Source organism: Protomyctophum bolini (assembly GCF_963924005.1).
Source record: "Protomyctophum bolini genome assembly, chromosome: 8".
In the NCBI taxonomy this organism is placed as follows: Eukaryota; Metazoa; Chordata; class Actinopteri; order Myctophiformes; family Myctophidae; genus Protomyctophum; species Protomyctophum bolini.
The window spans coordinates 32,980,866-33,003,365 of NC_137869.1; the positions used below are offsets into that span (position 1 = coordinate 32,980,866).

The 22,500-nt window shown below is 47.1% G+C and overlaps 1 protein-coding gene across 3 annotated transcripts in view; it reads left to right on the forward strand.

The window, feature by feature from the left end:
* tns3.2 (tensin 3, tandem duplicate 2) overlaps positions 1–22,500 on the forward strand; it is a 50,676-nt gene that overhangs the window by 17,540 nt on the left and 10,636 nt on the right. For all 3 annotated transcript variants that reach the window (XM_080770796.1, XM_080770798.1, XM_080770797.1), the window contains exons 13-16: positions 1–488; positions 6,850–7,004; positions 8,184–8,343; positions 8,497–8,577. The exon at positions 1–488 is cut by the window's left edge and continues 502 nt beyond it. In XM_080770796.1, the coding sequence (XP_080626922.1) occupies positions 1–488; positions 6,850–7,004; positions 8,184–8,343; positions 8,497–8,577 (884 nt within the window). The remainder of the gene's footprint in view (positions 489–6,849; positions 7,005–8,183; positions 8,344–8,496; positions 8,578–22,500) is intronic.

The window sequence follows — 22,500 nt, forward strand, 5'->3', positions numbered from 1 at the left end:
TGAAACCCAGGCGCAGAGCAGCGAATACTCCACCCACACCTGGGTGAGGCAGCAGCAGACAGCGGACGCCCTCCTTCCCACCTACACTGTGGCGGATGCGGGGGAAGAGAGGCTGAACGGAGTGCATAGCAACTCCCAGGAGACCCCTCCGCCGCTGGTGGCCCCCGACACGCCACCCAGAGGAACCAGCAGCAGGGAGGCAGTGCAGAGAGGGGTGGTGGTCGACGAGGAGTCACTGGTCACGCAACACACAGACAGCGCGCACAGTAACAACGCGCACGCCTCCTCCTCGTCCATGGAGCCGTGCCAGGAGGAGGAGCTGGCCTCCTTGGCCACGGACATCGACGAGTCCATAGAGCAGCTCAACCAGCTGATTTTAGACCTGGACCCCACCTTTGTGCCCGTCCCAACCCGCTGCGCCCCCCTGTCCCGCTCCGCGTCCCTCTACACCAACGGCCTCAGCCACAGTGGACAAACTCACCAATCAGGTAAATAAAAAGAACTGGCCACAATGGGTCATTCACCTATCCATTCACACTCTCATATGCAACCATATACCATTAGTACTTTGAATGCTAATAACATGTAAGGTGTAAGTATTATAGAGGGGCCTTGACAGAAGGCTGGAAGTCTGGTGTCTCCCTAAACTTTAAGGTAGCTCTCCACCAAACAGACTACAGATTACTACAGACTGGGAGTCGAATGAAGTTCCGGAGATCGGTTGGAAGGTGTGAAAAAAGTAGCTGAATGCACCTGAGAGCCAACACGATAGAAGGCTACTATGGTGCTAAAAATAGCCTATGGCCTGCTGCTACAACTTGCGACCCGACGCAACATTGTACCCACCGCCCAACAGTAGATTTTCCACTTACCACCGCTGACATCGGTGCGGTGGAGAGCTGCCTTAGGAATCCCAGAGGGGATTCCACTTTGGATGATTGTTAAAGCTGATTTATGCTGTGTTGCTCTCTGTAATGTTGTCGCACGACAGTGGCGTGCAAGTAGGTATAAACCATGTGCTAGTTGGTTTGAATCTGGGTGATCGAAATGGGGGCTCGTCCAAAGTGGATGTCCCAGATGGTGGGTGCGTCAAAGGTTGAATATAGCGGAGCACCAGCCTGAATGCCTGGAATCAGTACAGCACCATGATATTGTAGACAGTATATCAACCTTTTCATGTCAAGGACCCCCAAAGTAATACCTATTTGACCCCATCTGAGAATATGTTGTGTCGACAGTGTCGAGGACCATTTGTGTTCAAATGTCTCAGATCTACAAGCTCACAACGATCGGCTATATGGTTATGGTGGTCTGGGAGTCCACAGACCCCACTTTGAGAACCACTGTTTTAGACCATACAACTTTGAATTAATTTGTCAGCATTTTCCATGTCTCCTCCTAAGGGAACTCCTGTGGCAGTCGCTCAGTACAGAGACACACAACAGTCCTGTGTATATGCGTGCATGTGTGTGTGTGTGTGTGTGTGTGTGTGTGTGTGTGTGTGTGTGTGTGTGTGTGTGTGTGTGTGTGTGTGTGTGAGCCAGGCAACCGGCATGGCAGGCTAAGGAAAATACACCTGTGCCAACGTTTTCTGTGTTGTTTTGCCGGGGGTGGAGGGGTTAGAACCATGGCATAGTAGAGCCTGGACACACAGAGAACCTTTATACAACTCACTGAAGCACCGGCCGATTGTGGAAATCTCCACTAGAAAGAGTGGGAGAGACACACACACACACACACACACACACACACACACACACACACACACACACACACACACACACACACACACACACACACACACACACACACACACACACACACACACACACACACACACACACACACACACACACACACACACACAGATATGTTTGTTCCAGAAGGTGTATGTGTGCATGTGCGTGAGTGTGTGTGTGGTGGTATTTGCTGAAAGGGTGGAAACATTTGATTAAACAGGTAGTCGGTATCCCTGCTATGTAAGCAATGTAAAATAAAATCAGGACCTCTGGTCTATATACACTAGAGCATTGTTTATTCATCCAATCAGCCCCATTCAGAATGACTGGGAAACATACAGAGGTGAAAGAACACATTATGTAAGTACAGAAACAGTCAGTGCAGCTAGGACACTGAAACAGAGCAGGAACCATGCTCACATTGCCATTGTCCCTCCATCAGAACTTAAACCATGCTCACATTGCCATTGTCCCTCCATCATAACTTAAAAAGCATGACATTGCCTCCAATAATGTATTACTAATACAACAGTTTACATTTGTAAACTGTACATTTGTTCAATAACCTGAGATATTGTATAGAATTATTGGTTCCCAGAAACCACAACTGCTTTCCTATACTTATACTGTAAGACAGTACAAGTTAATTTCAGTTAAATTCTATAAGCCACATAATAAGCCATCTAATAATACCATATTGTTGCCATTAGGTATAGAAACCTTGTATCTCCATATTACATCTCTGTATGTTTTGCTTTGTTTTCATAAATAAACGCCCTTTTTATACTACACTGTATGACAGTATTGCACAAAAGTAGCTAACATATCCAATCTAGAAGCTTGCAGATCGAGCTTGTTGACCGGGCAACCGACATGCTCAATTAACACTTACAACAGTGAATGAAATTAAATGAGTTTTATCAAATATATTTAACCAATGAAAAGTATACGAGCTTGTGACTAAATAATAACTACATTGGCTCCATATAGACAGGTTATTTTTTCCATTTCCTGAAAGGTAACCCTTCTGGACATGCGTACATCGGACAGTGATAATTTACAGTAAGCCTGTACACGTTCATTTCAGCGATCGTTTCAGTTCATTTCAGTTCATAGCTGGAGAGATGAGAACTTTGTTGCCAAAGCATTTCAGATCAAAGATAAACAGATTGTGTCCATTACAGTGTGCAGTACAGTATGCGGGACTCCTTGTTATGTAATAAATTATATTTGACAGAAAACAGCTGGGGTCAGAGCTTTTTCATACGTGGGGCTCGTCCCTTTGGAATACGTTTCCTGTTTTAATGTCAGGAAATCAGTCCAGATTCAAGAACCATTCTTTGCTTCTTTATTCAATATACTGTAGCATACAATCTGCCTTAGCTCCTACCTGGCGAGCAATTCCTTTCACTTTAGTTGCCCTTTCCAGTTTCCACTGGAATACCAGTATTGCTGCATAAAAATTAACATTAATTGCCGGCATATAGTCTAGAATCATACACATGGCCTTCACCTTAAAGTACCATAATGTGCATGTTCCCACGTTAGATGAATGCAATGGGACCAGGCTTTTGGTGATGACAATATATGGCATTAATTAGTATATATTTTAAAAACACATAATTATCTATCTGCAGGCTGGCAGACTGGATAATCAAATGTTATTTTAATTTAACTATACTGCAGGTCACAGATATCTCTCTCTCTCTCTCTCTCTCTCTCTCTCTCTCTCTGTATTACTCAGATCGTAGTTAGACACTCATGTAAAAACACATGACACACACACACACACACACACACACACACACACACACACACACACACACACACACACACACACACACACACACACACACATGCTTTCTCCACCATAGCTTCCAGTCAGTCTGTTGCACACCAACATTATTACAGTTTCTTCATAGAAATAACTCTTAGTAAGCAACGTCGTGACGGATTGTCATGGCGTTACCAGTAAACAGATGTTTCTAACAATGCTGGACAAGGTAGGGACGTGATATTGATGGTACGATTATATAACAGCATTCAACAACGGCGCCTGTTCCCACAGGATGCCAAAATGAAATATACAGAAGAACATTGTGCATTTATGCAAGTGGGAAAGGGGTTATAATTTATTTCCCTGTGTTCTGTGATTTGGTTTGACCTCCTGCAAACTTTGTTTAAGGCAGTGTTCTCGTATCCATCATCATCGCTATGGGGAACACACAAACACACACAGCTGGGCATAGGAGGGGCTAGCGGCCCTCAAAAACCTGCATACCGATGACATTATCAGGGTTGATTCCAGTCTAATACAATCTACAACCGTACTGATATAGTTGTTGCAATGCATCAATCAAAGAATACCAAAAAGGTTTGAAATCTTGTTGTCCACACAGGCCACATCTGAGGCACAGAGAGAGTAGCCAGACATGGTGGCATCTTATAATGAGAATTAGGTAGGACCAATTATATGAAGATAAGGTTTGTGCTCCTTTAAGTGGATAAACCCCCTGCAGTCTTTCCAGTCCAGTGCATAGTATACATGACAGATTCACGGCCTCTCATATCCGCCAGGTCGTACCCCAGAGAGCCAGCCACATAGCTCCACTTTCTGCTTGACGAGCGTGGGTCATAGGTGTGATGGAGCGGTGTCATCACTTCCTGCCCCCATCGTGTTCTTGTGCGTACCGAGCAGCTGTTCCAGCTAAAGCTGAGCCCAGTCGAGCTTTGGTGCTATATGGCTCAGCGGGGACACCTCTCTGACAGTTCTGGGCCGAGGTGACTGAGCGAGCGGCCCTGGCAGGTTTTAAATCACGTCTGTCCAGGTCCGCGGCGCTCACAGACGGCCGTGGTTAGCGGGGGACCCGGGGCCATGTGCCACGCGATGCTTACTTCACAGCAGACCGCTGACTCTTGACCCCGGCGCCATTGTGCGCTGCCAGGTCAACAGGAGGTCTCCTGTGCACCTCTCCCCCGAATCATGGAATTTGAGCATGGGAAGTGTGTGTGTGTGTGTGTGTGTGTGTGTGTGTGTGTGTGTGTGTGTGTGTGTGTGAGAAAGAGAGAGAGAGAGAGATAAGTCCTGAAGGCTCATTGGGAGAGGTAACTATAATATTTCACTGCTGGCTTGTTTTGACTTTGTGTGTGTGTGTGTGTGTGTGTGTGTGTGTGTGTGTGTGCACCCGCATGCGTCCGCATGCGTGCGTGTCCGTGTAGCGTGTGTTTTTCAAGATGTTTAGAGGCAGGATTTTGTCAGTGCTTCGGAATGTGTTTGAAGTTTGATGCAAACATGGTCCGGCTCTCCCCGATGTGTTGCCATTATCCCAGCTCTGCCTCCCTCTCATCATCTGGAGGAGCATTCCTCAACAGAGCGTAACCCTCCCACACGTAGGTATCACATGATACCAGACACTGACAAAAACACCTTCCTGAAAAGAAGGCCTTCAGCAGGCCTTAACTGAACTACTTTCTAGAAGGGAATCGCTTCGCTTGTATGTGACTTCGGGGCTTGCTAGTGGATGAACTTAAAGGGCCACTTCACCCCTTATTTTAATGATGTTTGGGAGACAATTATTTTAATGATGTTTGGGAGACAAGAAACACTTTCCTGGGGGGGGTTATGTGTGTAATTTAGAGTTTAGATAATTAGAGTTTTTAGATATTTTAGTATTTCAAAGTGTCTGATGTCACAGACACTGGTCTCACTTTCCTCCTGCACTATGTTGTCTCCGTAAGACAGCCCTCCCCCTCTCCATAAGGTGGGGTAAGTGCACCAAAGCATTGTGGTCATTGTAGGAATTCAGCCATCTAGTCAAACCCTAGTCAAACACACAAAGAATACATTATTTGTCTCGACATAGAGTGCAAATTTGGTGACTCGAGTTTCTTTGAGCGGTGAAATGTCCCTTTAACTCACTTTCTCTTCCTCAGCCTCTCTGGATCTCTCTCTGCCCCCCCATACTCAACATACCCATGCCCCCTCTCCATACTCAACATACCCATGCCCTCTCCATACTCAACATACCCATGCCCTCTCCATACTCAACATACCCATGCCCTCTCCATACTCAACATACCCATGCCCTCTCCATACTCAACATACCCATGCCCTCTCCATACTCAACATACCCATGCCCTCTCCATACTCAACATACCCATGCCCTTTCCATACTCAACATACCCATGCCCTCTCCATACTCAACATACCCATGCCCTCTCCATACTCAACATACCCATGCCCTCTCCATACTCAACATACCCATGCCCTCTCCATACTCAACATACCCATGCCCTCTCCATACTCAACATACCCATGCCCTCTCCATACTCAACATACCCATGCCCTCTCCATACTCAACATACCCATGCCCTCTCCATACTCAACATACCCATGCCCTCTCCATACTCAACATACCCATGCCCTCTCCATACTCAATATACCCATGCCCTCTCCATACTCAACATACCCATGCCCTCTCCAGACTCAGAAGCAGGTACAGTAGCCTGGCTCTGTGTTGTGCCTCATGGCTCGCTCCCACTCCTTTCTTCATCAACACTTCAAACGCCCGCTGTCCATTCTCCACGATACAGATCTGGCTGCCATGGTGATAGGAATCACAGCAGGTTTGGTTTGAGGCCCAGGCTGTGGTATGAGCAGGGATGCATGTGGAATCCTCTCTCTCTCTCTCTCTCTCTCTCTCTCTCTCTCTCTCTCTCTTCTTCATTTTGACTGGAAAAAGTTCTGCCCCAGGGGGTAATAGCTCCACACACAGGCTACAGCGAAGATATTGATTGCTCCAGCAGATGTGTTTTCCGAGAAGATTCCACCGTTCCACGACCCCTCAGCATCTGGCCAGCGTAAAAGTCAGATTTTAGTCACACAGGCTTTAGTTCCCAGAAGATGGCACCCACATGCTGTAATGTATGCTGTTACCGATGCCAAGTCATTTGCATACTGACTGGGACAAACTCGCAACATCACCTCATTTGCAAGCTTTGTAGTGCTGATGAGTGAATACAATTTCACTTTCTTATCTTAAAAAAGAAAAAAGAAGATCTAAGCTTATGAACTTTACTTTGTGTCTGTCTGTCTGTCTCTCTGTCTCAGGCTGGCGGCGTCAGAAGCAGTTGACCGATGTGACAGACTACTCCTGTTTGAGTAGTCCAGGGTGGGGAGGGGGCAGTAGTCCAGCGTGGGGAGGGGGCAGCGCTCACACCTTCAGGACCTCCCCGGCCCCCAGCCTCAGCCCCCTGACCTCTCAGGTAAAACACATGCAGCACGCACCTCTTGTGACTAACAGCTATTACACCCCATTTACTACCTCTAGTCCAGGGACCACCATACGCAGGGACCACCATATAACTCTGAGAGTGTACTTGGATGACTGAGGGTCCCTTGGATGAGTAGATAAATGCACGGACGTACAGAAAAAAACGTTGGCTAAAAGGATAACACAACCATCGTGGTCCTACAGTATGTATAACTAGAAGCGCTCACGCAACGCCATGTCTAACACCATCTCTAACGCCATGTCCACGTCCGCATTGTTGGTTCTCTGTGAATATCGTGTGTTGACACACACAGAAAGCATACATTTATAACGAAGGCAGACAATGATGTGTCTTTGGCCACAGACCGTTTGTGTGTGTGTGTGTGTGTGTGTGTGTGTGTGTGTGTGTGTGTGTGTGAGAGAGAGAGAGAGAGAGAGAGAGAGATAGCGAGTGAAAGGTGAAGTAGAGCAAGGATAGAGAGATGTATAGTATAGTAAACTACAGGGAGAGTGAGCGTGTTACTTCCCAACACTGATCTGAACACTGAACTTTGCATCCCAGTTGTCCAAAGACAATCTGGCACCCCAAAAGCTTCAAATTGTCCTCTTCTTGGCGCTGTAACAGCTAGGCCATGGGTAGGGAACAGAGCAGTGCACATTTCTAGTTTTCATTCTGTTCTTTCCACTTCTTTCTTAGTTTTTCGGATGCTAGCAGTGCAAGGGCCAGTCAGTGCAAGGGCCAGGCAGTGCAAGGGCCAGGCAGTGCAAGGGCCAGGCAGTGCAGGGCCAGGCAGTGCAGGGCCGGGCCCTCATAGCTTAGTGTGGTAGAATGGGTTGCATGTGTTCAGATCACAGGGTGGCTTTGGGGTGGGTTCACAGACCCAGTGACATTACTGCTCCGACTTCCATTCTCATGGTGGGACTGCATGAATAGGCTGACTGTTTACACCAAAACATTGGCATACAGAGATCACAAGACGTGATGTCTACTCTGTGTGTGTGTGTGTGTGTGTGTGTGTGTGTGTGTGTGTGTGTGTGTGTGCACGCGCACAGGGGGGGGGGGGGGGGGGGGGGGGGCTTCTCAGAAGGACCTTCTGATAAATCTCATTTTTCCTCCTTCACTTTTTTCCCTCCTAAAAGGTATGGTTTTTCTCACATTTGTTTCCCGTAGCGAGGGCCTCTCTATAACACAGACAGCGTGGACACCGAGCGAGGGCCTCTCTATAACACGGACAGGGTGGACAACGGGAGTCACACTTCTATGGCGGACAGCTGTGCACTGATCCCACCGCCGACCCCTTCGTTCCCTGTGTCTCCTCCGACGCCCTACGGTAAGGCAGCAGCTCCCAATGGAGACTTCTGGGTGTGGGCCGTTTCTGTGTATGGAATCTTATCAGTCGTCCTCCCCCCCTCTCTCTCTCTCTCTCTCTCTCTGTCTCTCTGTCTCTCTCTCTATCTCTCTCTCTCTCTGTCTCCACCCTCAGTGAAAGGTTTTGGAGAGTTTTCTCAGCTGAGGCCGTCGGGACCGTCGGGTGGACAGTGGGAGCCTTACAGGACAACACAAGGTATACACTTTCCCCAGTGTGTGTGTTTGTGTGTGTGTGTGTTTGTGTGTGTCTGTGTGTGCGTGCGTGCGTGCGTGTGTGTGTGCGTGACAGGGAGAGGGGGAGAGAGGGACAGAGACAGACACACACACAGTTAGTGTGATTAAGTAGCAGTGTGCTCAGTGTGGTTGACTAGGGGACTGAAGTCTTAACCCAAACACCAGAGCTGTGATTGTTACGCGATAGGGTTCAGTGGCAGGCTGGAATCCTCTGCTGGTATATAAAGTACAGTACATACCTGCGCTGTGACTTTACCGGCATAGAGTAGGCCTACAGTACAGTAGACTACATACCTTTCTTTGATGACTTGATCTATGTGGGGTTTATGGGTGTATGTACAGATGGTGGATGATAATGACATTGGGACTGGTTTCAGGCCCAAAATACCCCAGATTATTATTATTTTATTTTGAGCCTGCAGATTTAGAGCCTAAATCTAGAGTTTAAGAGAAGTGGGTCTGTGACCCCGACTGCATGGGATGAAAGTGAACACGAACCGCTCAACAATTACAGCTGAGATTGCCCGCGCCTGGCACTCTCCACCAGTTGTGTTGAGTGTGTGTGGTTCTCTGCAGGTGTGTGAGCGTGTGGGAACTACCTGAGTGAAGATATTCATTTAAAACAATATCAATACCACTGTGGGAGGTCTCTCGTATATCTCATTTGTCCGAAGACAGCTGATAACCGAACATCTGCTAATAATAGTGGACTGGAGCGAGGAAGTTAGCACTGCTGACAGGATGTCCACTCACTTCCTGTTCTGGGAGGAGGCAGGGGGAGAGGGGAGGAGTCATTCTCTGGTGGGACATCCGGAGGGTCCTCACAGTGAAATCCTGGTGGAACCGTCCCGGGACCAAATTTGGTTCCATTTGTATACTCTCCGAGTTAAAGTAACAGCGAGGGCTCAGGGAGGGAGATATAGGACATCCTGCTGTGTCATGACAAAAAAAGGGGGAAAAAATGTCACTCAGTTCGGTTCTCAAAATCAAACCCAAAGCAAAGCAAACCCTGAGCTGGCGACCATGTCTTATTCTGTTTACCTGAGGTCACGACGCATTAGAAAGCCTATTTATGCCGCCACTTTGGTCTGTACCGGCGACAGAGGAGCCCTTTAAATGGCATGTCCACCTGTGTATTGTAAACATGTTTAGCTGAGCAGGCAGGTGACAGGATGAGAGATGAGGAGAGAGAGAGAGAGAGAGATGGAGAGAGAGAGAGAGATAGAGAGAGAGAGAGAGAGAGAGAGAGAGAGAGAGAGAGAGAGAGAGATATATGAAACACCAGCTGATGCTTTTCCTCCACTGAGTAGACAGAATAATGAAGCGAAAAGTCATGGATTCTCTCTCTCTCTCTCTTTCTCTCTCTCTCTCCCTCTTTCTCTATCTCTCTATCTTCCTCTCTCTTCCACTTTTTGGGTGCAGACGGCGCTTCCTGTTTCCCATGTTAAAGAGAGACTAAAGTCTGGGTAAACAGCCATTCCAGGACAGAGCACTTAAATTCCCCTTCACTTAATGATTTTCCCCCTTCTCTTTTTTTTGTTGGTGTTTTTGTGTGTGTGTGTGTGTGTGTGTGTGTGTGTGTGTTTGCGGTCATTGTTGTGGTAATCACACACACAGACCCCGCAGGGGCTATACTGTTGAGGAGGATAGCAATTACTGAAGAGGAACAGCAGAAGGCTCCAAAACAACAGCAGTAGCATACAGTCACCAGGGCAGTTACATGGGAGTTCTGGTGGTGGTGGGTGAACAGCAGTAGCATACAGTCACCAGGGCAGTTACATGGGAGTTCTGGTGGTGGTGGGTGAACAGCAGTAGCATACAGTGACCAGTCACCAGGGCAGTAACATGGGAGTTTTGGTGGTGGTGGATGAACAGGTGGATGAGCGTGACTCCAACGCACTGTCCGGGGACCCCCAGGTGTCCTTGAGGGAGTTCCAGGGGGTCCCCAGCTAAATGATAGTTTGGAACCAAATGGACCCTTTATGGGTCTGTAACTCTGAGAGTGTACAAATGGAACCAAATGGACCCTAATGGGTCCCGACACAAATCTCGAACAAATCTTCTCTTATGGGGGTCCCTGGCATATCTTTTCAAATATCTTGTCAATTTGGGGGGTCCTTGACATGAAAAGGTTTTGGAACCACTGTTCCAGATGCTAGGTACAGTGAACCACTTCTGTCTTGCAAAAGTACTGTGGCCTGTAGCCTGACACCGTCCTATGTGGAACATAGCCAATGTACCAGCTCAGAGCTTGCATATCTGCTATTTTCTCTGCGCAAATCGCTGTATGTGTATCTAATAAGAACATTAGGCCTAGGCTATTTTTGAGAATTGTCCCTTATATAATAACATGCCCAAAATAGAGTTACCAGGGTTAATGTATAGGATGTCCTCTTGAGTTTAAACTCAATAGGACGTCCCGGTTAAAGACAGGTTAAATAAGATGCCGATGGCACATATGGTATGGCCATGCCACATGCCAAGTGGCGTACTTGAAATGCTGCATAGCCTTTGTCACTGTGCGTTATTTATGTAGGCCGTATGTCATCGACACTGAGACGAACCCTCCTGACAATGTCTTAGTTGTCTCTTTTCATTTCCTCCTGTCGGGGAAGCACAGCTAGGGCTTAAAAACCTTATGTAATGTAATGGCATTTCCTTTGTGTACTTGTGGCCAAAATGAAAACAAACAGTTGCACACAAGTAGCCAGCCAGTGGAAGAAGGAGTTCTCAGCCAGAGGAATGTGACTGTTTAGGGTTTTTTGAGTTTTTCGGCGGGCCAGATGGCCCCACTCTGCCAAACACTGCATGGTGTGTATGCGAACAGTCGGTGTTAAAGGGCAGGGGAGAGTCTAAAGGGAGTGTCTCAAAGGGCAACGTTTGTCACATGGGTGGATGTCTATACGATGAGTGAGAGAGCTGAAGGACCTCTGGGGTTTGGAGTGGCATTGTGGTGGTGGAGCGCTGCAGGGCCAAGTGAAGTGCCTATAAGAATGTGCTGTGTGCACCTCGCGTTGACCTCCTCATCATACCGGGCGTGGTACATCAGCGCCGGAAGTCCTATTCATTTCATTCTGATGGAAAAAGAAACAGATGGACGTACGACGCACGACATATGTCCATTCCGACTCATTTCCTTTGACCCGCGGGTTAAGATAAGGCACGCACCACACACATGCTCCTATTGAAACAACAGCAAATGTGAGATAATTAAATTGAGAGCTTTCACGGTCTAATTTATGTGTGTTAAGATCAGACACATGGCAGGAGACATGGTCAGTCTGTGTCCACATGCCTTTGTCTCCGTGTGTGTGTGTGTGTGTGTGTGTGGAGAGCAGATGGTGGGTGGACTGGACACATGCCCTGACAGCGAAGTCCATAATACCCCCCCCCCCCCCCCCATTTGGGCACATACGACCTCTAACCCCTCCACCCCCCCACACCGATTGCAGAATGCAATTCTGATTGGTGGAAAACAGCATGCGGTGGTCTCCCCCCCAGCCACCAGCAAGAAACAATGCTCACTGGTCAGCCGGAGGAAGGGGGCAGGGGGATTATGTAGACAAGGGGCCAGGGGAATTCTACACACCCTCCTCCCTCCCTCCCTCCATTCTCTCTCACTCCTTTCCTCCCCTCCCTCAGTCCCTCCCTCCATAGAATTCGGACTCAAGCGGTGTCACAACAACCCGGCGGCACGGCACAAAACGGCGAGCTACTATTTTTCCAACTTGGTGCCCCCCCCCCTTCACTCCACTCCACAGGCGCGCTGCTCTCTCTCTCTCTCTCTTTCTCTCTCTCTCCAGCATCTGAAGAAAGCTCCATTCACCCAGCCAAGACACAGCGAGCTTCCATTTACTTTGTTTTTTTCGTTATTACTTTTCCTCTCTCAGTCACATCGAGGGAAACAGACAGAGTCAGAGAGGTGTGAGGAGACAGCGAGACGAGGAGTTAGTAGTTGTGTGGGTTCAGGGGTGACGGGGTGTCTAGAACAGACTCTCTTCACGTGTACCGGACGGTAGACGGACACAGACCCCCTCGGGGAAGACCAGCTGTGTCAGAAGACAGAAAGAGAGAGAGAGAGAGAGAGAGAGAGAGAGAGGGAGAGTTAGAGGGGAGAGAGAGGGTGACCGGTGAGAGGGGAAGTGAAAGAGTGTGAGTTGAAGGCAGAGCGTGGTGATCATCTGTGGAGAAGTGAAGCGCGGTGTGGATTCTCCTGCGAAAGCATCATTGGTGACATGACGGCTTCTCTCGGTACGTACTGCGAGCTGCGGATCTGCACGCTTCTGTTATTCTGTTTGATTAACCTTCATACAGAACTGTATAGATGTGCGTGTGTGTGTGTGTGTGTGTGTGTGTGTGTGTGTGTGTGTGTGTGTGTGTGTGTGTGTGTGTGTGTGTCTGTGTGCGTGCGTGCGTCCGCATAATGTGATCAGCATCTCTCCAGTCATCTTCCTGTAGGGCTGTGAAACTTTGACACCCTTTCTCCCGTTCTCCTCCATGCATTCATTAGTGCATTCTTTCCTTTTAGTGTCATTCCCCTCGTTTGCCGTTTTCCTCTCTCCCTTTCTCTCTCTCTCTCTCTCTCTCTCTCTCTCATCTTTACAGTGAAATCCTCAGTGTTCTTTTGATCCACTTGGGACCATTTTTACACTCCGGAGTGTGCACTGTGTGCACTGTGTGCACTGTGCAGAGTGTGCACTGTGCAGAGTGTGCACTGTGCAGAGTTCTGCACTCGCCTTATTTTCTTGCACATTCTTTCTCTTGTTTATATGCCGTTATCTCCCTCGCTATCCTCCCTGTTTTTTTCTTCTTTTCTGGAGTGTGCACCTAGACAGACAGACACACGCACGCTCGCCAAACACATCCCTCTCCTCCAGGGCTCTGGTATTTGCAGACGGCTTCTGGAATTTTTCTTGTGTGGTTGTCTGTCAGATGCCTCTCTCATTTTCTACAACCCCCCCATCTCTCCTCCCCCTTTTTTTTCTCCCTTTCTCGCCGAGAGGTATCAACAAGTCCATTGTTTGTTTTCTCCCTTGTTCTTTCTGCTGTTTCTTTGGTGTTACTGTGGCAGTTACATGGACAACAGTATCTCCAGTGTTCCTGGCATCACAGCATCTGAACCTTTGTGGAGAGACCATTAGACGGTTTGTTCCACTGCTGTGCTCGGACATGACCTCATTCTTAAAGAAGAAAAACCCAAAGAACTAAAGGGAGACCATTTTTACCGCGATCAAGAGTTACGGAACACTTCTGTATGGGTGTTTAATCACTTGGAGCCTAGTGCTCGTATAACGAGGGCGGACATTCCGCAAAAAGAGACGATCTACAAGGTCGCAAGCAAAATGTGTGGTCCACTTTGTAGAGGGGAAAAAAGGAGCCGACCTTGTACAGAGCCATGGGGGATCCCAGTGAACTGCAGTTAGTAGGCTTTCACGTGGTTGGTTAGCCAGGGGGAGGCAGGGGCTATTTACTTCCCTCTATTGGCCTGGAATGAACCTATCAAACGTCTTCAAATGCCACATTTGTTGCAAAACATTTGTGCATTTGAGCATTTGTTTTGTTGGGATTCTTGCCATAGATTCCTCACTCACCAGACCCGACATTTTACTGTGATATTCCACACGTTTATCTTTACGACATATCTTTATGATGTACACAGGTACACACATGGGTACAGTACAGTACGTACAGATCACACGCCTACTACACAAACACGCACATGCATACAAATATACATGTGAGCGTACACAAATTTCACGCCAACCCACAGAACAATGCACATGTCATGTACTGTACATGCAAAATCTAATGAAATGAAATCAAAGCTGATCAAATCAACTGATCTTTTCCCTTCTCGTGTGTGTGGTTTTATGTCTCGACTCACGTCTCTGGTCTCTTGGTACACAGCTCTGTCATCACAACATCCTGTCCCCCTCTCTCTCTCCCATCCACCCTCTCCACACTTCCCTCGCCACTTGTTTGTAGTGCTACTGGAGTTGCTGGCTCGTAACTCTGTGGCCACAGTATGGACAAAGGGACAGCGGGGAAGTTGATTTAAGGGCCGTCACACACGGAGCACTATAACTATAAATATATCGTTTAAAAAATTGTTCAAACTCAAGTGGATGGTAGAGTCTACACCACACCTTCAACGATGACAGTGATGAACGATATAGCTACACAGATGGTGATTGGTGTGTCTGCATGTGGACATCCCTTTAACTACTTAAACCCTATATATTTTGTTGTATGTCAAATGGCGAAAGTAGCTGCACCAAATGCTGTCACAACTTGTCGCAACTTAACTTTTTGTGAACTTAGATGTGCTATTTTCACAGAATGTTCAGTGTTCACCTATTTTTGCTGGAAGGTCACTTATGACATGAATAAGGGTGCTAGGCCTTCATGTGGTTAAAGACCTGTACTGACTTGCGGAGGGTCCTGACAGGGTGGGATGCGCAGCAGGTGTCATGGCTCATTGATTAACAGTGATTGAGGGGGTTTAGTTTAGGACTATAGCAGTGGTGCTTAACACTGGTCCCTTTAGGACACTTGACTACTGCACTCTATTCTACCACATAATTAGTTATATTCATTAGAGAATGAGACTAGCAGGACACAGCCACAGACACCAAGAGCTCCCAGCCACAAACTGGTGCTATGGGAACCAACACATGGGCACCGGTCATGAGGACGTCCCATACTAACATATGTGGATGTACTTAAGAAAGATGCAGGAGCACAAAGCACAATATTTACAAGGTATTCATAGTAAAGTGGCTTCTTTTAGCGAGACAAATCAGAAAAATCTACTTTGTTATTTCTTTATCCCAGCAACAAACTCTCGCGAGATTTGAGATGAGTCCGGAAGCCTCTCTCTGTCCATCTGCAATTTCACGGACAACACAACATTTAAGATGAGAATATGTGAATATTATAACGTGAAATGAATGGACATATTTAAAACGATTAGAAACTATCCTATTAGAGCTGGCATACTTGGTCTGCATATTGAGACAGGCAGATATGTAGGCATGGTTCAGGATGATAGATTATGTAGTCTGTGTGATCTAAAGGAAATTGAAAATGAAATGCCATTCTACAACTCTATTAGGGAGAGACTTTTTAATAAGATAGATCCAAATCATCTAGGCTGGAGGTCGGGGAGAAGCAAACCACGCCTACTATATTTAGGAGACGATTTGTGTAGGCTTTGTGTACCATTTCGCGTCTAGTGGCTCCAATGAAGTTGGCCCATCTTTATACTGTCATGCACTCTAGGGCAATACATGACAAAAAGGAAGTCCACACACAAGGCCAACCTTTTATATTATATATTTATTATTCTAAATTAAAATAAGTTAAGCAATCATCAAATAAACTGGTATGAGATGTGACAATGTCAGTAATCAGTCATGTATGGAGTGTGCTGTGTGTGAGTGTTGTAAAAGGTGTGCAACTGCTTGAAAGGAAGGTAAGATAGCTGGCTTGAGAGCATGGAAGGAGAGGCCCTTATATACTCTCCCAAACCACACCCCACTCAGGTGTACACAGTTGGCCTGACGGCCTGCTCCACTCTGCCCTAATCACCCAGGCTGCCAGATAGCCTACTGTGCAGAGGCAGAGGGGGCAGGGCCGTCACAATACATAAACCATCTTTGCCAATACAACAGCGGTGCTGTTGACTCGCTCGCAGTGCACGCACACACGATACTCGTTCATGTGTTTGGCCCAAATGCATCCCAGAATGCTGTATTGTTGTATTCCTTGAAGAAGGGGTGAATTCGCCTGATGTGCTGGGTGAGCACATGAGGAGGAGAAATCCGGTGATGTCTCTATTATATATATAATCTATGCATAGACCGCATAGACCACTGACCAGGTGCTTGCAATGCCCTTATTGGAACCCTTAGCCCCCTAGGAACAGATGAGAAGGAAAAGTCATGGTCACGAGACTGGGCTATACGCCATGCCACTCTCTGTGGCAAACCGGAAGTTCGATGAAATACATGTCAGTGGATGGAGCCGGCTGGACCAGCTCATGAACAAACATTATGTATGAACCATTGAGACTTTGTCATATAATCGGTTCAGGAAAATAAAAGAATATACCTGCCTGCTGTGTTGCTTTTCGATGTGTACACTGTGTAATTTTATAGAGGTATCTAAAGAGCACAAACTATTTTCTGAACGTGCCAAGTATCGCAAGACTGTCCACCATTTCCTGTCTGCCAACCAAATATCTCGATACCTCCGAGACTGAAACTGAAATTTAGATAAAATGATGTAATGTGCACATCGAAAAGCAAGTTATTGGAAAGCAACCTGTGTCTTCTTTTATATTCCTGAACCGATTATATGACAAAGGTCTCAATGGTTCATAAATAGTGTTTGTTCATGAGCTGGTCCAGCCGGCTCCATTCACTGCAAGGTTAGCAACTGAGAGCATCATGGCGGCGGGGCAGCCCAGTCACGTGACCATGACCTTTACTTCTGTAAGCTGTCTTGGCCCAGCTTACAGGACCTGTGGGAAGAACAAGACAAGGGGAGTACACAATACACAGACACAAACACAGGCCCTGCAGCATAGACATAGAAAGGTAGAAGCCTCCTCCGGCTCTGGGGCGTCTGCATCTCGGGCGCCATTTCAGGGAAGGCAAGCTTCCGAGTGCGTCACAGAAGGGGACGTTTGGCAGGCCAATCAGAGACAATGTAAACATTTGTTTTCTCATGCCAATAAAGCTCCTTTGAATTTCATTGATAAGATGCGCTGTGATTGGCCAGTAGTCACTTTGAGCGGCAGCATGCCTTCTGCACTTCTGCTTGACTTCCGCCTATCCTGCGATACAAGTCGCTCCAATGAACTGCGGCGGCGAATGGGTGATGTATGCATTATCCGAAATTGCGTCTGTGAATATTTTTGCCTAGAATTATAACATTCTGTATAGATGTATAGATGTATACTCTTGACACGAACACCAGTTTGAAAAATATATACTTATACTTAAGGGCCGTAATGTAGGATTAGACCTGGGTAGCCAGCTGAAGGAAATTCACCTATATAGGATTCAAAAGCCACCTGTATTGTAGGACCCCAAGGCTATAATTTGATCACACTTTGACAAGGTACACTGCTCACATACGAGAGGACAAGAGAGGTGTGGGGAAAAAACTGGTACGCCCGAACAGGGACTTGAACCCTGGACCCTCAGATTAAAAGTCTGATGCTCTACCGACTGAGCTATCCGGGCTCTAGTAGCTGCTGGCCAGTTCATTTCCTCCTCACTCCTTTTGTCTCTCTGCTGACTTGAGCACATTCTTCCTCTGTTCCCTGGGTCCCTGTGAGAATGGTGACGGCTGTGAACAGCTGTACTGCGGACCTTAGGACCTGTCAGTCTCATTCTCTCACACTCTGTGCCTGCCTGTGTGTGTGTGTGTGTGTGTGTGTGTGTGTGTGTGTATGTATGGGGGTGTTGAACATAATGCAAGCACATTCCTGTGGTCAGCAGGGAGTCAGTGAAACCTTGCTCGTCAAATATGCGATGTGTGCATCAATCTATGTGTGTGCATGTTTCTGCTCGTATTCAGTATGTGCATTCTTACCAAACTCGTGCGACTGTGTGTGTGTGTGTGTGTGTGTGTGTGTGTGTGTGTGTAGGCTCATCTTTGCATGAATGTTTGTCTGCGTGAGTGGAAGAGAAGAAAGAAGAAGGGTGTCTTTGTCCAACACTACAGAGGAGGCTTTCTGGGAACACTGTATGTTTTTCATATCCCCCTGTTTTTCCTACTCTGTCGCTCTCTGTTTTACTTCTCCTTTTCTTCATGCCATTTTATTTCCCTCAAACGCCAGCTCAGAGCTTCATTCCATCACACTTATGCAGCACGCCGGAGAGATTTGAAGTGGTGGTAATAATATGTGGGGAAGTATTAGTACTGGATGACGCTGCAGGGGCTGTTTTATTGATTAACCAAGCACAACTGCGCCAGGACAGTTTTCTCTCTCTCTTTCTCGCACAAATAGCAGCAATCAAGATTTAGCACTCTCTCTCTGTCTCTCTTTCCAAGCCCCGTGTCCATAACCCCCTATAGGGAAGCCAAGTGTGCACTGGGGTCTCGGTGGAAGGGCTGGCTGGCAGGCAGGCTGTTGGCTGGAGGTTGGCAGTTGTGCCATGCATGGGCCGGTGCCATCTGGAAGTGGTTGTGCTAGCTCCCTCCTGCCCAAACTGAAGAGGCTTTGTGCTCGACCAGCGCCAGGCTCCACCGAGAGTCTCTGCAGGGGGAAAACAATGAACAGAAAAACACTGTGGAATTAGAAAAGGGGGAGGGGGGGGGGCAAAGCTTCCAAAGCTTCCAAAGCGTATACCTCAGTTCACCCTCGTATGGGTTGGTAATGTTTGGTACGTGCATGTGTGGGTCCGTGTGTGTGTCCGTGTGTGTGTGTGTGTGTGTGTGTGTGCATGCGTGTGTGTGTGTGTGTGTGTGTGTGTGTGTGTGTGTGTGTGTGTGTGTGTGTGCGTGCATGTGCGTGTGTGTGTGTGTGTGTGTGTGCAGTGGCACAACTCCCACTGAACTCTAGGGGGGGACAGAGAGCGGCGGCGGCGGAGTATTTATCTTAAGACGTAAGGATGATGAAAAGTGAAAACATAAAAAGGAAACAATCACTGTTAGTTTGTGATGTCGTTTCCATCAAGGTAGTATCGCCCAAAGTGCGTGCCTGCGTTCCCTCCAACTCCTAGAAAATATTTCAGCAACGTAAGCTCCTTCTTTTCTCTTAAACATCCTTTTTCGTTGCATTGTGCTCTCTGATAACACTGGCCGAAAAACAAAATAACTGTTTGTTTTTGGCAAGTGAACATAGGCAGGACAGAGGGAGAGAGAGAGAAGGGGAGAGACATGCAGCAAAGGTCGTCATGAACGGGACTCGAACACGCAACACGCTGTCAGGCCAGAGCCTATATGTGGCATGCGCCTGGACCACTCGGCCAGCGGGCGTGCCACCACTGGCAATAATTGCGTTCAGAAGTTGAGGATGAGCTGCCATGGAACTGTAGACTGACCCCATGGAGCTGTAGACTGATCCCATGGAGCTGTAGACTGATCCCATGGCAGCAGATGTGAGGAGACATGGCCGTGGGAATGGAGACAGCCACCAGCAGCAGGAGGAGGAGGAGGGGTGGAGGGGTGGAGGCCCCTGGGAGCAGGGCAGTGTTGGGAGAAGTACTCTGATTGGTGGTGTTCTTTTACTCACGTGTTACAAGCCTGCATATCAAACCTTTTCTTGAGTAAAAATAGTATTGGCATGGATATAATTATACTTATACATACATCTCAATTTGAGTAAATGACTGTCGGCCTACACAAGCCTACTTAGTCTGGTCTTCGGGACCTTGAGAGTCCAGAGAGAGAGAGAGAGAGAGAGAGAGAGAGTGTGGGAATGTTTGGGAGAAATCTGCAATCTGTTGCACGTTTGTTTTTCCTGTTTTGTTTACATCGAACAACAACAAATTAGACTTTACCATGGATTAGCAGGTTGCTTACTGGCTGAGCCTTTGTGAATGTGTGTATGTGTGTGTGTGTGTGTTAAGGCTGTACCCTAGCCCTTATTTTAGGACTCGAACTTTGGCAGGAATTTTCGAGGGAACATTCGGACCAATCATGACAAACAATTTTTCGGGCCAAACAAAGAATTAGAAAGTAGATAAAATGGCAGGTTACAACACGTTGTGTTCTTCTTTGTAATTATTTGGTCCAAAATATTGTGTGTGTTGTCATGATTTGTCACGACAGGAGTTGGCTTCGTATACGACGCTTAAAGGTCTTTAAATAAATGTCTTTAAATAAATAAGTTTTGAAATGCCAATGGAGAAAATGAAATGGAGAATAATTTTCTGGGCCACTCGTCGTTCTGAAAGGTGGAGGGACTGAGACGCTCTATTGTGCAAAAGGATGCCTGTTTAACAGATTAAATGTAATCAGCATAGGGCGCAGCAGGGAATCGAACCCCATCCCAGTAAACCAGGAGCTCCATGCCTGTGCCAAAGTGCTTTGTTTGCGACGCAACGCAAAAACCTACCCTTGTAGGTGCCCTACCCTACCAGCCCTACCCTACCAGCAGCAAAGAATACAAAAACAGATACTTACCGTGAACCATCACGTTCTTCTGCAGAAGACAGGCAGTGTCCACAAGTTAGGTGAAATGAGGTGAACTGACAGAACCGGCCGAAATTGTGGCAGTCGACGCAAAAGACGCAACGCAAACGAGCGCAACAGCAGGCAGCCCGACGCGACGCAACCGCAGGAAGCCGGAACGCAAACGCAAACGAGAGCAACACCATCAGTAGGCTACCCTGCAGAACCACACCAGCGACAGCAAAGGACAATAAACAAGATTTGTACTCACCAGCAGCAGCTATAGCGTACAGTTCCTACCTTAATGTCTTGTGCAGGGAGGGGGGCATCGGTCTGGGACACTTCACATGCATGGGCTCCAGGGTGGGGGTCCTCGGAAGCCTAAATTGGTGGGGCTGTGGGGCCCACGGACATGGCTCGTCTCAGGGTCCAGGGCTTGGTGCTGCCTACACCACTGGTGCAGTGACTCTTCATATTCTGGAATTACATGAAGAGAAAAGATAAGTGTCATTAGTGTTATGTAGGCCTACATCACATTAGAAACACATGTGGCTGTATAGCCAAAAATATTTTATAATATTATAATAACATGACATATATATATTATAATAGAATACATCAATATTAATTATTAAACCAAAAGTTCAAACATAAATCAAATGCTTTCAAAATAAACAAACAGTTAACCAGTTGATCCAAGTTAAGACACCAAGCCTGTATGACTCACCGAAGAGTAACCAAAGGTTGTCACAGTGAACAGGAACCTGCTGCTGCTGCTGCTCCCAAACATTTCGGCCATCTTGCATAGGTGGGAGTGGGGAGTGTAGGAACTGATGTCACCTTTATACTGCCTTGATTGACAGTTGACATGGGTTGCCATTTGCGGGTTGCCATGTTGGCTGGGTTACATTTACATTGCCAAGGCAAAAAGCAACAATACAATCAAAACTAAATGTATGTACATTTGAATTGAAAGTCAGAATATTCAATAAATCAGTGTCTCACACACACACACGCACATGCGCGTGCACACACACACACACACACACACACACTCACACACAACGCAACAGCGCAGCGAGAGAGAGAGAGAGAGAGAGAGAGAGAGAGAGAGAGAGAACTAACCTTTTTCTCAAATTGTGCCGTGCTAGTGTGTGTGCGTGTGTGTGTGTGTGTGTGTGTGTGTGGGTGTGTGTGTGTGTGGGTGTGTGGGTGGGTGTGTGTTTGTTGCTGATTGGCTGATTGGCTGCAGGCCCATCACCAAGTTAATGTGCACAGGGGATTTTGGAGAGGGACAGCTGCACAACAAGGAGATAGACATAACTTCTGACAGGAATGCACTTTTTAACATATACGTATAACATTCTCGCAGAGATATATTTTCGAGTTAATAAAAAAGGAAAAAAATATATATTTTTATTTTTATAAAAAATAAAAAATACAGAAAACGAATGGTTCAAACCCATGAATTAAGATTTGAGTGCCAACCCTAACGAGCGAACATTCGAACCTTGAATGTTTGGGGACAGCCTTAGTGTGTGTGTGTGTGTGTGTGTGTGTGTCTGTGTGTGTGTGTGTGTGTGTGTGTGTGTGTGTGTGTGTGTGTGTGTGTGTGTGTGTGTGTGTGTGTGTGTGCGTGCGTGCGTGAGTGAGTGCATGCGGGCGTGTGTTGCGTGTGCAAGCATGTAATAATGAGCTCTGTCCCTGATTATAGACAGACTGACATAAGAACCTCTGGCTCATGACCTTTAGCCCC